Source organism: Dryobates pubescens, chromosome 22 (genome assembly GCF_014839835.1).
Source record: "Dryobates pubescens isolate bDryPub1 chromosome 22, bDryPub1.pri, whole genome shotgun sequence".
NCBI classification, from domain to species: Eukaryota; Metazoa; Chordata; class Aves; order Piciformes; family Picidae; genus Dryobates; species Dryobates pubescens.
Window position 1 is genome coordinate 15947367 of NC_071633.1, and position 15739 is coordinate 15963105.

The following is a 15739-nucleotide window of genomic DNA, read 5'->3' on the forward strand; positions in this document are numbered from 1 at the left end:
GGCCCAGCTGCCATCAACTCCTCAGTTCTTACCCGTGGACTTGCACAGGGCTTGCTGTTACTGTGAGCATTCTCAGCAAGCCACAGAACCTTTTTGCTGCTTCCTTTCTGTCTCTGTGTTTGTAAAGATGAAACATAGTATAACCTGCTTTGCCTGTGTACCAAATAACTCATGGCATTAAGAAATTGTGAGGGAAGAGCACAATTTAATACCCTTTCTGTTCATTTGGTGGCTCTTACTCATAAATACTGTTCATATGTCTGGAGACAGAGAGTGGTAGAGAAGAAGTATGGGAATATGCAGCAACACTTAAGCTCGGAGTTGTTAGAGCAAACGGGACTACCTGAGCATCATGCTGGGGAGCTTGCACACAGTCCTGGAAATAACTAAGCATGTGCTCAACTTCATTAGATGTATTTACAGAGTCTAAAATGATTCATATTTAAATATTTGCAAGACTATTCCACACTGTTTGGGCAGTGTGGGAAAGAGTGACTGATCAGGTTTGCTGCATGTGAAGAATTTTCTCCAACTGCAAGTAGAAAATTCTTCTTGATGAAAAGGAGCTGTGCTTTTGTCCTTTGGTTCTTTGTATAGAAAACAGGAACAGCATGAACATAATCCAGTTAATAGGAATCATATAGTTAATCAATAGCTTGTATTAAATAATTTTTTCCTTCAAATTTCTGGTCAGTTGCTAGCACAAATTTAGAGGGGGAGATGTACAGTATAAGGATATATTTTGGTCATGGGATCTCCTTCTTCCTTTAATGCTGATGAAATGTCCTGTGCCTCTCTTTACAGCTTCCAGCTACACTTTTATTCTGAGCATTAGTGAAGAGGAAGCCAGGGTGAAGGCTTTGAACGAGTACCTGAGCACTCGTAGTTATATCCAGGGGTTCACATTTTCACATGCAGATGTGGAGGTATTCAGAAAGTTTTCGGGGCCACCTGTGGACCAGTATATCCATGTTGTCCGGTGGTACAGACACATAGAAGCAATCTATGATGGCAGCAGTGAAAAAAATGAGCCTTGTAAACTTCAAACAAGTGAGTAATGTGAAACTGGTGGGCAGGTTATAGACTAGCTGACGTTGTGTTGGTTTTATTGCTGGGAATTCCTGGAGGTTCCCTTTCATATTCTCTTGCAGGCTTTCAAATTTCCCGTATCAAGGTCGTTAAATTGTTGTTGCAGACAGTTACTGCATAACTGAACCTTTCTGATCCACTTGAATGTTAAAGCTCTGTTTTCCACATTTCCTTGATTTTGAAATCACTGGTTGTACAGAGTTCTGTTATGTGCATGTTCTTTTAAAAACTAGCTACTGGATTGTGGGGTTTGGCTTTTCCCCTAAAATATCAGGATGTGCTCAGTCCACCTCTTTTTTTCCCCCTGCAAGAGTAACTAAATAGTTGTTGTATAATACAGAGATTCACAATACAGTAAACTGAACACTGCCTCTTGTGATTGTTATTAACACTACCTTTCAAAAAGAATGTTTGGGGTTCTTTCTCAAACTCTGGTAATTTAGGCATTGCTGATGATTTGAGGAAATACTAACCGGTTAATCAAGGTGATTGTGTAAGCATGGGTACTGGCATTTTTGGGAGCTGCATCACTCTCCTGAGTTGTTTTCCAATGAGCTAGTCTAATTTAATTGCTTTATAGAGACATCCTTGCTCAGGGAGTCATGAAATAATTAAAACATAGAGCTGTTGTGTAGTGCTTGCAATACCTACAAATGAATGCATGATGTCTGTCATTTTTGCTGATGGTTGTTGACTAATGTTACTCCAATGCCATCTCCTCATAGCCTGTCATTGCACTTGTTCTCAATTCCTAGCCCAGCAGTAGTTTGGTCAGACTGCTGCAAGTAGATTCTCATGTGTGTGTGTGTGTCTGCATGTGTTTGTGCTGGTTAGTAATTTCCTTTTCAGCAGTGAAGGGATCTAGCTCTGATAGCAAATTAAATGCCACTAATTACAATCTTTTTGCAGACTTTAAGGGATCAGACTATGCAACAAGAGGAAAGACTTCTGTTTTCCTGTCCATGAAATCTTTAACATTAAGTCTCTGATCCTGAAGAGTTTTTCTTGTTATCTATGCATATGTGTCGGGACTCTTGAACTGGTGTTCTGTGGTGTTCACTGTGAAAATGACATGTGAACCTGCCACACTTCTTAGGCCTTGGAATTATTTATTTATTTATTGGTGTATTGTAGAGCTCCAGGGGTGGATTAGAGCAAGTGAACTTCAGTGCAGCCAGGAAGAAGACTAGCTGGCAGAGACATAGTTGAACAAACTCAGTAGTATGCCTTTGACTTTGCCCTTGGTGTCGGTGTAATGGATATAACGTGACACCTTACTCACAAGCTGAGAACTTTAGGGTGCACTATCTGGGTTTTTTCTTATGTTCAGTGTGGTTTAAGTAAAGAGAACTTTACAGATTTATCTTTTATTTGACTAAGCCACAAAGGCTTCTTTCCCTGAGGGAAACATTAGCTGCAATTAAGCCTACCAGCGTAATCTTTGCAAATCAAAGAGTAAACAAATCCATACCTTGGGTTTATGGTCTGTGTTATGGATAGGCTGCTCTTGAACTTGAGGTATTCTCTTCAGGTGTACCTCATCCAGTGGAGTGTTTAGAATAAACATATTGCCATGAATCCATAACTTGGAGTTTAAATGGAGGCCATTTGTGAGACAGAGTGATGCAGTTATATATATGATTTCTTTTTACTTAGGCAGTTATTCAAAAAAAGGAAGGTGAGGAAGAGATTAATTTTTTTTTTGTGCTTTCAGTGCTTACATTGCTTGGTTTTAAACCAAAACAGTCACACGAAGCTATTAGGGTAACAGAGTTAATGAAGAGCACCCTGAGACACAGGATCAGAAAGGCAATTTTGTTGTCAAAACAAGCAGTGTGTGTAATATCGTAATTGCAGTCAAAATACATACCATGAGAATTCCTAAAGACAGTGCTGGGCTGTGTATTTTAAGCTGGCAACCTTGCTGTATTTTTGAATTTCCTGGTTTGCTTTCATTCCTAGTTAATGTGATAATTGGCTTAACATCATTACAGCTGTAAGCAGCTCTGTGCATGGCAAACTGCAGCTCTTTGACATACTCATAGTTTGGTTGGTAAAAATCATGAGTTCAACAACTAATGTTGCTTTTTAAAAATGTAGAAGAAAACAAATGCAAGGATATTGTCACTAGTGTTGCCTTGGGTTTCATCTCCTCTCTTTAAGGGCAAAATTTAGCCTTGTGCTGGATTGGAGCATATTTGTAGTAGACGAGTGTGTTCAGAAATGCCTCATGTACACAGCAACAGTGCATGATGGAAAGCTGAAGTTCTTTCTAAACCTTTCTGTCTCCCATTCCTCCCACCCTGTATACACACACTCTGTCAATATTTGCTCTAGGGACTAACTCTGGGCTCTGGAGATTTTTTTGGAGATTCTGTGTGAAGTTTGTGATACTCTGTCCCAGTAAAACCTGGCACTGAAGAGAGCCCAGGACTGCTGGAAAACTCTATTAATAATTCATTAAATTGCAAAGCTCCTGTTAAGGCATTAACTGACTTCCACGCCCTTACCTTCTTCCTTCCTGTTACTTGGATCAAACATTAGTAGAAATGGCAAGTTTAAGAGCAGAAAATAAATTAGGTTGAAATAATTTACTTTGGTTTTAGTAGCTTTGCAGGAAGCTCTAACAAAACTAATTGGATTGTTAGGATTGGAATGATTTTACCTATTACATATGGATTTGGGGTTTTTTTTAATGTCTTAAAGATGTGATAAGAAATTATCATATTGCAAATATGTTTGTGGAAAGTGTTTTTTTTCAGTTCTCTTTAAACTATTTCCCCCTCCCCTCCAGGTAAAGGCAAGCGTGTGCAGCCCCCCTGGTCTCCCCCTGAAGGCACAAAGCATTCTAGGCTTTGCCTCTACAACAGCCTGACTCGAAATAAGGTAACTAAATGGAAAAGAAAAACAAAACAAAACAAAACCAACACAACAACGTGGAGATTTCCACAGAAACACAAGTAGGGAAGTCATCAAATGTTTGTTTCTGAAGTGCTGACCCATCAGTAGACAGGTTTTTGGATTGTATTTTGTGGGATGTTAAGAAGCAGGTACAGAGATACTGTGCCAGTCAAGTGTGTTTGCTGGATATGTTATAATGTATACAATATATATACATATACTACAAGCATGTGTGTGTATGTGTATCGTGCATAATACATGCTTCCCAATTGCAAGTTACCATCATGCAAAACAGCCAAGGGTTCAGCTGTAATACACAGTAATGTGAACAGAATAAAATCTGTTTCTTTAGACATCTGTGCAAAAAAGCCTTGCCAATTATATCTTCATCTCATTATCATATAAACTGGTGAAGCTTCTTGTGGTCTGGTTTGAGGGCCTTTTGGGAAAGGGAGGAAAGATTAAGAATACTGATGATACATGGGATATAGTATCCAAGTGTGTATGAAGTTGTTATGTTCTGTAACGTTTTTCAGTGCAAAAGACAGCCTGATCTTCCATTTCAAAAACACAGCTTGAATAGTGTCCTGCCTACTCCAAATGTTTGTAATCTGCTGTCTTGATTGATAGGAGTGCAGGCAGCATAAACATTCACACCTGCTCTCTCTTACATGGTAAAGTTAGTGGTGATCTTTTCTTATGCTAAAATTTGGAGTGGAATAACTGTTCTCTTTTTGTGTGTGTATGTAATTGTAATCCATATTTTCACATTCTAATGGCCAAATGTGGTGTTACTGGCCTGAGATCATGTCTTCAGTTTCTTCTGATCACTGTACCTTCCTTTTCAATTAAGGAAATCTTTCAGCCTCAAAATGGAAAAAAAGTCTTGTGGTATTGCTGTGGTCCAACAGTTTATGATGCTTCTCACATGGGACATGCCAGGTACTACAGTTCCTTATTTTGATACAGCATTTGAAGCAAAAGATCAATAGAAAAAAAAAGTCCTTTATTTAGATGAGTGTATTACTAGAAAATAATCCTTTTAGGCTCAGCATTTGAGATTAAAAGCATGTTACAGTGTTACATCATTGTGCAATTAAAAACTTACTAGTAGATGAGAGAAAACTAGTACTGGTATAAAGTTATTGAGATTAGAGTAGTTTGTGCAGAGAACAGAAATAGACTTGAGGTGTTCACTAGAAACACCTATCTATCTTTTATGTTTTCAGGTCATACATCTCATTTGATATCCTGAGAAGAGTCTTGAGGGATTATTTTAAATATGATGTTTTCTATTGTATGAATATAACAGATATTGATGATAAGGTAAGATCTTTTTTAATTGTACTCTGAGCACAGAAGTCAGAGTCATATGTAATTGCCATTTGATTAGCCAAGGCAAATCTTAACCCTTTTTAACTTAGACATACATTTTGTACACAGTGTCATTGATTCCTCTCAGGTTTGTAGCATTTCCATGGTGGCAAAGCCTGTGCTGTATATAAATAAATGTTGTCATAGGTAATGGAGTCTAAGACAACAAAGATAACATCTTATTTGTCTGTTGTTGAGAGACCTAATTTACTCTGTTGAGGTAACTGATTAACTCATTATCAGTTCTGGGTTTTTATTGTGGCATGTAATCCTTGTAGCCTGTTAAATTTATTCTCCAATGCTTTTGGTGTGTAACAGATTACATTTGTACTTTGTTTACCTATGTGTCTCTTCACAAAAATACTTTCACTCTTTTTAGATCATCAAAAGAGCAAGACAGAATCACCTTTATGAACGGTATAGAGAGAACAAATCAGCACCAGATCAGCTACTTGAAGATGTTAAAACTGCCTCAGAGGTGGGTGTGATAGTTAATCCCTGCTAGTGTGTTAGCTCCTTATTCAACGTGTAGCAGAGCAGCTGAAAAAATGACTCTAACTTTGCTGCTTCCTTAAACTTTCAGTTATTCTTGTTGAACTGGTACCACACAAACCAGAGTGTTTCAGTAGTTTGCTATCAAAGCTTTTTCTCTGGCATAATGTATTATTCCTTATTAGCAAGGCACTACGTGGCTAAGATGATATATTGTGTGTAAGACATAGCACTGCTGTACTGCAAATTGTTGTCTAATTGTTTTTTACTGTCATTGTAGCTCTTTTCAGTTAAATTAAGTGAGACGACAGACCCAGATAAAAAGCAAATGCTGGAAAGAATTCAAAATGCAGTGAAATCTGCTTTTGACCCTCTACAAGAAGCTGTGCAAGCAAAACTCCCTGCAGAAGAGATCAACAGATGTCAGGAGGTCAGTGTGAGATCTTTTATGAGTTATATTTGGCTTATAATTGGTAGGGAGTTTAAAAACAATGTGCAGTTTGTAATAATTCCCTGAAACATGATGGAATTTTCTATTCATAAAAAGAGGACTTCTAGGCCTGAGGACTTTTACTCCTCATAGTCCTCAGTCCCCCCATTCAGTACAGGAAAACTGATCCTTGAATTCAACCATGTAGGTTGGGGATGCTGTTTTTACCAATTTTTATTTCTCCCATTGTGCTAATTACTCGCTTGTTTTTACCTTTCCTATGGTGTTTTTTCTCTCTGACTTTTTTGTCTTGATCAGTGAGTTTCAGTATAGATTACTGAGCATGTATTACTGAACATTTGAATACTGGTAGCAGTTTTCTATACAAGTGTTCCTGTCTCTGATCAGAGAAGGCTTCTGTTAGGATTATTCAGTGGCAATGAGGGGAACAGATGATGTGACATAACTGCAGGATCGCAGGATGTTAGGGGTTGAGAGGGACCTCTGGAGCTCTTCGAGTCCAACCTCCCTGCCAGAGCAGGACCATAGAATCTAGCACAGGTCACACAGGAGTGCATCCAGATGGGTCTTGAAAGTCTCCAGAGGAGACTCCACCACCCCTCTGGGGAGCCTGTTCCAGTGCTCTGTGACCCTCACATTGAAGAAGTTCCTCCTCATATTGAGGTAGAACTTTCTGTGCTGTAGTTTATATCCATTATTTCTCATCTTCCTCTTTGCCTTCCTCTTCTTTTTCACCTCTGCTCCTTTTTCACTCCATGATTTAATTCTCTTTGATCATAAGAAAATAAACAAAATAATTACCCTAGAAGTATCAAAATTGCTCTTTAACCTTCCTGTCTGCTTCTGTGACAATCATCATATGAAACATGAATGAAGACATGGCCAAGCAGTGCATGTAAGAACTGCTTTAGCTGAACTCACACAGAAGCCAAAGTGAAGGTAATTTGTTTAATAGATGTAAGTAGCTGTCCACCTTACTTAAGAGCTTAGGTCCTGCCCTGTGTTGACACTGTAAATTCTACACATCTATTTAAGTGATTGATAGCAATGCAGATACCATTTGTGAGTTTATCTTCCTTCCTCTGTTTGTTTCATTCATATTTCTGAAGGACAGCATGGTAAAGATCTGGTAGAAGCACAGATTACTTTGTACTCAAAGCCAAGTGTCTTTTTCCTTAAGCAAATCTCTCTGCTCAGAATCAGATTTTTCTTGAAGAGTTTAAACAGGGCATGTCTTTGATGGCTGCACTTACAATTTTTGTTTTATAGATACTGTTGGAAGAAGCCAAAGATTTGCTGTCTGACTGGTTGGACACAAAATTTGGCAGTCAGGTGACTGACAATTCCATATTCTCAAAGCTCCCCAAATTCTGGGAAGGGGAATTTCATAAAGACATGGAAGCACTCAACGTAAGTAAACTGGTTTGTGTTCTAAAAGTCTGTGTTCCATGCCTCAGAACACCCAGGATACAATTGAGCTCCTTAACAGGTTTCAAAAACCTTATGTTTAACCATATTGATAAAGCCTTTCCTTTAATATGAATCAGGAGCTATTAAATGTGTACCTGTTCTGTTTCCAGCCCAGCAATCTTAAATCCACTGTGCATGTTATCAGAGTCAGTTAAATGGTGCTCAAGTTTGATGTGTGCACTCCAACCCTTCCCCTTGGTGTAATATAATCATCAGTTAATCCAGAAGTTTGAAAGAATCTGTTAGCTGGCACAGTAGAGCCCTGCCAGCCTCAGCATTTAGACTGATTCCTTAGTCTTCAGCCCTAAGAAATTACGTGGTGATACAATCAAGAACAGATTTATCTGTCTGGAATGCTGTGTCATGTGCAGTGGTTTAGATCAGTGAAGGTTTGTTTATTCACCTGCAAATCATGGGGACTTACTGCCTGTTCTGTCATAGGTGCAAAAGATATAAGAGCTATCATCTCCTATAGTAGTTTTTTGTCAGTATTGCCTTAAAGGCTGAGGAAATAATGTCCACAGCACATTGTTTCAGAGCAGAAAGCTTGAAATAGGAGTCTTAGATTCTACTCTCACTTGCTTTTAAGCCAATTTTTAACCAATGTATTTTATATATTAGATTTTGTGCATATCTGCATATGTATAAATATTTGTATATATATTTTTATTTATATATATGTGTGTGTGTGTGACATAAAATCCTGCTTTTTTTCCTCTAGGTTTTACCTCCAGATGTTTTGACACGGGTTAGTGAATTTGTGCCAGAAATTGTGGATTTTGTGAAGAAGATTGTGGATAACGGTTATGGGTAAGTTTGCTGCTGGATGCTTTTACTGGGCACTGCTTCTGTATCAGGGCTAGAATGGTTGCTTTCAGTGCTTAACTGTGTACTGTTTTCTCAGTTTTCATATGCAGTCCTCCCATAAGTGATGTTTGATCAGAGAAAGGAACTTCAGGTTCCTTTGCAAAAGACCTTTATTTCTCACCTGATGAATTTGTGCTATTCTGTACTTCTTAGTGTGTTGTAACAAAGACAGAAGTTAAATGATTAAATGTACAGAGTGAAATCCTCACTCACTAAAATAAACAAACAAAGTCTCATGCCCTTGAACTGTGTTTGACTCCTGGCCTTCAGAAAGGGGTTTCAAAAAAGGATTCATGAGGAGATGGCTAGAAACCAGTTGTAAATAAAATGTTTAATAAAGAAGTAATTGTGAACTGTTTTCCTGCCATTATCTAATATTTGTGGAAATCAAGGTACTGCTCTAAAAGTTCCTAAGTATTGTGATAGATTCCTGTCCAAAATTTTTGAGTTCTCTTTCTGGTTATAGCCTTAATTTTTTGATATGGATGCAATTTTGTGGTGAAAAAGGCAAACCCGTGGTTCAGATTGCCATCATTTGTCTTGCTTCAAATGAAAAGAAAAAAAGAGACAGTTCAAAATTGTTTGCACTGAATTATCAACGTTCCTGGTGGTCCTGAAACTTGCTTTGTGTCATAGTTTTTACTATGGACTTGCTTTTCTGACAGATTTTATTATGGCTCCAGTGGGATGAAATTAGCAGAGTGGAGGAGGACAAAAAGGATTGAAACAAACATGATTTGTAGTACATTGTAGCAAAATATTGAAAGGGACCAGAAGTATTGTAGATATTTCTCCTCTTGGGGCTGTTATCTGATGTCTCACTTCTTAGGAGTTAAACAAAAATGTTGTTTTCCCTTTGATCAGTTTTATTATGCCTTTCAGTGATCAGTCTGAAGTCTTTATGGTAAGGTCTTAAAACAGGCTCACCTATGACATCATTACACTACTGTGTAGTAGTATACAGTGTTTAGCTTCACTAGAAAACTTAAGACAGTGATTTTTTTGGATGAAATTCAATTAAAACATGGTAGGAAGTTAGCTAAATAATGATCTTTTAACTTTTCAGGTATGTGTCCAATGGATCTGTATACTTTGATACTATGAAGTTTGATTCCAGTGAAAAACACTCCTATGCTAAGCTGGTTCCTGAAGCTGTAGGTGATCAAAAAGCTCTCCAAGAGGGTGAAGGTAATAAAAGAAAAGAACATTTGCTTGAATTGCTGAAGAAACTGATGATGTGTTTATCTCTTCAATTGATTTCACTGACATTTGAATCTCAGTAGTTGTCAGAGTTGAGTGGTTTGCCTGCTGTGCTTCCTGTAACAAGAGATTTCTTTTCAAAGCCAGCACTTTCCTGAAAATTATTAATATGAAAATATGGAGAAACAGTATTCTTTCTAAGATGGTTTTGGGCTGGATTTTTTTGCTTGTTTTGGTTTTTGGGGGGGTCATCATTGTGAATGGCTCAGACATTTGACTACAGTCCAGTTATTTGCTGTTCATCTGAAGTAAAGTAGGACCAAAGGTGGGTCTCCCCTGTGCCAGGTGAAAGCTCTCCACCTCAGGCTGTGGTTATTTCATGACAAATATTTGGCTGCTTCTTCCACAATGAGAACTGGTTTTACTTTGTAAACCTTGTGTGTTGAGCTAAATCCAAATACACTTTTTTTTTCTCAGTTGAGCCATAACAGAAAAGTAGATTAAAATGCTCAATAAACCTCATTAGTTATCTGCTCCTAAGGTTATACAATTTTAGCAGCAAATCATCCAGAAAGTCTACCAAAAGCATATTAAAATGTTTTCATATGACACTCATACTAGGTGAAATTAGGGCACTCATTCTAGGTGAAACAAGCAGAATCTGGGAGCTGCAGCTTAAAATGGATATGATTTTTCTTCTTAATTCAAACCCTTATAGCTGATACCTTCTATGTGAAATAAAAGGTGCTACCTTAAACCTTATTTATGTGGTAATAGGAATGTGTAATGCCTAGCACTTTTGCTGAATTGTTGTGTTCTTTTGCAAATAGGAACTGGTGATGAGTGATTGATTTTCCAAGACTCTGCATATGTCCATTTATTGCATGTCAGTTTAGCTGCTTTGGCTCACTTATGGTGATTGTCCTTGCCCAGACAGGCAATGTCATTCTGACTGTTTCAGGCAGCAGGAATGCTAAAGATTTTAAAGTTAAAATTAATGTAAATTAAAGTCTAATAGTTTTAAATATAAAGTAAATAGTGCTGGATATTCTAAACAGTTGAGATTGCAGGTATCTCAACCTGTACATCCAAATGAATTGACAAGTTTAACTTGGACAATGTTGTCTTTATCTTGGATTCTTAGGTAGTAGGTGCTATTGTTAACCACTTTTAGTCTTGGACAGTACTGCAGAAATGGTAAATTTCCTGTGTTTTAAAAGTGTTATAATGAGAGTAGCACCTAAATGATCATAAGGTGCTGACAGCAAATACTGCATAACACATTTGTGATGGTAACAAAGCAGTGAATGTAGCTATTGAACAGCCATTCTGTGCAGCTGCTGAGATTGGGAGGGGAAGAAATATCCTAAAATTGGGTAGTGTGTGCAGAGGGAGACAATCCTAGTCTTAATTTAGATCCTTCTAATTCTGGAGTGAGCTGACTCTGCAGTCCTATTTGTCTATGAGCATGGGGTTGTTGTTTTGTTCTTATTTCTTTTTCTGTAACTGCAATATTGGAATTGTGCCTGCAGCGAGAGTGTAGATGAATCTGGTGTCAAAACTTAAAAAGCAGTGCAGCTGATTCTTGTTGAAAGATTTCCTGTCAACCAAACATTAAACAAAACCCCAAAGGATTTTCAAGGCTAATTATGAGGAATTTTGAGAGCTGAGTGTTTTTCTTTTCTGTTTTTTTAAATTTCTTTCTTTAATCTACTTGATGTAAGTTACAGGAAGGCCAGGAATCAATAATGCTGGTGCTTAAGTAGAATATGTACATTGGCATTTTCCCTTCTCAAAGGTGACCTGAGCATCTCAGCAGATCGCCTGAGTGAGAAACATTCTCCAAATGATTTTGCTTTGTGGAAATGCTCCAAGCCAGGAGAGCCTTCATGGGATTCTCCATGGGGAAAGGTAAGGGCATTAGAACCAGGATTTAGATCTTAAACAGCTTACTAAATAGCATGTTACACAAATACTTTGCCTCAGCTCATATTAATAATGTATAGATCATGGAGGTCTTGTATTGAATCATAGATAATTTGGAATGTGTGTCAGTCTGATACCTTTTTAAACAGAAGTCTATATGTAGGCTTATGATGGCTGGTACTGATAATTAGTTCTTTATCTACAGACTTTATCTGCTACAATTCCTATAAACTTTTTTGCCCTTTTGATCAAAAGTACCAATGTAATTTAAAATGATAATAATAATAATAAGCAGGATAATCAAAGCTTCACAGATGTATATTCCATGTTTGGTCTTCAAATTCCCAATATACTTTTATGAAGCTGAGTCTAGGAATCATTTCTGCTTAAGAAAACTGTATCCCATTTCCTCAGGCATGTAACTGCTCGGGGGCAGGGGGAATGGTACATAGGCAGGAGAGGAAGACAACTAACTGGTAGCCAAGAATTGTCTTTTTCTTAACAGGGTCGTCCAGGTTGGCACATAGAATGTTCTGCTATGGCTGGATCCATTCTGGGAGAGTCAATGGATATTCATGGAGGAGGGTTTGACCTCCGCTTTCCCCACCATGACAACGAGCTGGCACAGTCTGAGGTGAATGAACTGGCTTTCAGTTTCTGCAGTCAAAAAGCGACGTGCTTTCCTTTGGCAGCAACTTACACAGATCCCTCAGTTAATTTTTAAAACTTTTAAGTGTGTTTTGTTTCAGCCTCATTCTGTGTTCTCAGGATTTTATTCTTAAATTATCCTACTTCATGGTATGTGTGTAAACAGCATCAGCATTGGGCCTTTGGGGTTTTGTTTTTGCTGTAGGCTTACTTTGACAACGATCACTGGGTTCGGTATTTTCTGCATACTGGCCACTTAACAATTGCTGGCTGTAAGATGTCCAAGTCTTTGAAGAATTTCATTACCATAAAAGATGCACTGAAGAAACACACAGGTAATAAATTACTTTGGAATTTGAGTGCCTTAGATATGCTTTGAGTGATGACTGTAGTAGTTTCGCTATTCAGGAGTTCCCCAAACTGGCTACATTCGTGTGTCTGTCTTCTTCACTAACTTTAGAACAGCTTCTGTGTTGGTATTATTTGTGGGGGTAATAGTGTTCTTGCTTTTTAAGGCATACTGATAATAACAGTATCAAAAGTTATGTTCTTAGCCACTGCAGTATTGGAGGCTCTAAAAATCCTTTAGATTATGATTCTTTTCCTTGTTTATTTTGAAACTCCTAATAGCACGTCAGTTACGGTTGGCATTCCTCATGCACTCGTGGAAGGATACACTGGATTATTCAAATAACACTATGGAGTCAGCTATTCAGTATGAGAAGTTTATGAATGTAAGTGAGCTTTCCATTCCTCCTCCAGCCCTAAGCTTTGTGCTTTCAGATGTGTTTCAAGTAATAGAAGCCAGTGATTATATAGGCTGTGTCCACAGACTGAGTTTGCCTTTTGAATTTATCACAGTGTTTGTTTAGCTGCCACTGAACATTGAAATCCTGTAATTCCACAGACAGTTAAATTTCTCTGCAGCTGGATGTTCTCTCCCAAGTTTTGGTGTCACTGACCAGCTTGGCATTTACATGCAAGATTAGTTTCTCAGTTCAGCTTGCTTATAGGACTCAGTCCAACAGGCGCTCTCATGTCTGCCAGATCAGACTTTACACAACTGTAGCCAAAGGGAAGAGGGAATATCATTCCTGCCTCATCTCACCACATAGATCCAGCATTTGCCTCTATGCCTTGCAGGCTTGCATGAGGGATCAGGCACAGTTACTTTCCCTACTTAGTTTGGAGCTATGATTTAAGCCCACATTTCCCACAAGGAGGCTAAACAGCATTTTGGTTTCTTCAGCTGAAGCTATTCTGCTTTTTATGTAAAATGATTGGTTTGGGCTATGGACTAAGTGAAAATGACTTCATAAAGCTGGATACCCACATGAAAAAGGATCTCACTGTAAAGCCATTCTTTAGCTTCCATTGCTGGCAACACACTTAAACATCTGCCAGAGAAACTATTGCCTAAACTTTTGTTAAATGGTATTGTATTTGAGCAGCTTGATGTTAGAGTATGTAGTGTATTGCACACTGGCAGAGCCAAGAGACAGAACTGAATTACAGTTCAGCTGTGATTTAGAGAGTTATGCAAAATGTGTGGGTTTCCCTGTTTTCACAGACATTCTGTGACACAGACACAGATCCTGGCTGAAACAGTACTGAAACCATAAACTTACTTAAGAAATAATGCCTCTCTGTAGTAAATATTGGATGTGTCTATTTCAAACTGATTTTAAACTATATTTTTCTTTCACAGGAGTTCTTTTTAAATGTGAAGGATATTCTTCGAGCTCCCACTGATGTGACAGGCCAGTTTCAGAAATGGGGAAACCAGGAAGCAGAGCTGAACAAAGGGTGAGTGGAGCATTTCTCCTTCTCTGTGAATAGCCATTGTGTAGCTATGTGCTTAATTCTTTTGCAAAATGCCTTGCTATTTATGCAAAGCTATTTATAAGTCTGTAGCACTTGCACTGTGTACCCCAACTCTGTAGAAGCTAGTGAATTTCATCTTGCAAGAGCTTTATGAAATACAGATAAAATTGCTAATTTCCCTTTCATTTATGTTAAGAGCACGGGCTTGCCTCATCATCCTGTTGATGAAGAGAAAGAGAACATTTTTGTTAGATAGCTGTAATTTTCTTCATTACTGGAAATGTCTTTGTGTCTGAGAAGTGACTGATAATTCAGTTAGAACTGTGAAAATAACGTTTTGCCCATCTCAAAGCACAGTGAGCAAACAGACAAACAGAAGTTAAATGACCTGACTGAAAGCACAAAAGATCAGTGCCAGTGTTTGAAATGTGTTGCTGAGAGAGGCAGTGGTATCAATATTGCAGTCTGTCAGAAACAGCTTCCTGTATGACTTCTATTATGTGTGAAATTGAAAACAGAAACACTTCATGTTGCAGTACTGAAGTGTTCCTAGTCCAGAGACTAGGAATAGTCAACAGAGATGTTGACTATTGAAGGACCAAGTGCAGATGGTTCTATTTAGTAATGTGCTCTAAAAATTTCATCTTCAACTGGAGGATGGTAGAGATAACTCTCTTTGTTTTCAAGAGGGAAGATAGTAAGTAATAGGTCAAAAGGAAGGGACAAAGAAGAACAGAGAATATGCTTTGGAGATACTTGGTTTTGTCTCTTTTCTCTAACACTTCTCTTTTCTCTGGAAAAAAAGTTTGTTACTTGAAACAGTAGTGTGATAAAATAGTATTCTATCACTTATGGTGCCTATTCATGAACAGCATGTGAATTTATTCCTTGTATCTGCTTACAACAGCTTCATAACACTTCACATTGTGGTAAATTAACTTCCAAATTGGCGCTCCTCACTGGAAAGATATACTGTGCTTGTACAAGTAAACACATGAAAGGTAGCAAATAAAGAATTTATACTGCTTTAAAAACTGCTATGAAAAGGTCAGTTTGATGTGATTTCTTTGGATAGTTGTGTCTGATTAGACTGCCCTGCTTGCCTTTGTCCCTAGCAGCAGAACAGGCATCGTGATAATGCTTTTTTGTTGCTCATGTGCTTTTCCTTCAAATGTCAACTATGACCAACAAAAGATTATCTCACTTTTAGGTCTCCTCACTCTTCCAACAGGGATTCTCCAGAGTAGGTAGTAGGTACTTTTGACATCCATAGTGAAAAAATTACCTTTTTCTTCTTAGCTTTTACGACAAGAAGGCAGCAATTCACGAAGCACTGTGTGACAACATTGACACTCGTTCTGTCTTAGAAGAAATGCGTTCGTTAGTCAGTCAGAGTAACTGCTATATTGCTGCCAAGAAAGCTTCCAGACAAATGCCAAACAGACTTCTTCTAGAAAACATCAGTGCCTATCTCACCCAAATGCTAAAGGTATGTAA

At 38.0% G+C, this 15739-nt stretch overlaps 1 protein-coding gene across 2 annotated transcripts in view; it reads left to right on the forward strand.

Moving 5' to 3' along the window:
- Positions 1-15739, forward strand: part of CARS1 (cysteinyl-tRNA synthetase 1) — a 33275-nt gene that overhangs the window by 4518 nt on the left and 13018 nt on the right. The window contains exons 2-16 of one of the 2 annotated variants that reach the window (XM_054171647.1): positions 805-1050; positions 3884-3975; positions 4844-4932; positions 5220-5316; positions 5744-5842; positions 6137-6286; positions 7577-7717; positions 8499-8587; positions 9711-9832; positions 11643-11755; positions 12276-12404; positions 12624-12753; positions 13049-13152; positions 14127-14224; positions 15542-15731. In XM_054171647.1, the coding sequence (XP_054027622.1) occupies positions 805-1050; positions 3884-3975; positions 4844-4932; positions 5220-5316; positions 5744-5842; positions 6137-6286; positions 7577-7717; positions 8499-8587; positions 9711-9832; positions 11643-11755; positions 12276-12404; positions 12624-12753; positions 13049-13152; positions 14127-14224; positions 15542-15731 (1889 nt within the window). The remainder of the gene's footprint in view (positions 1-804; positions 1051-3883; positions 3976-4843; positions 4933-5219; positions 5317-5743; positions 5843-6136; positions 6287-7576; positions 7718-8498; positions 8588-9710; positions 9833-11642; positions 11756-12275; positions 12405-12623; positions 12754-13048; positions 13153-14126; positions 14225-15541; positions 15732-15739) is intronic. The other variant, XM_009899972.2, reaches the window with a different exon arrangement.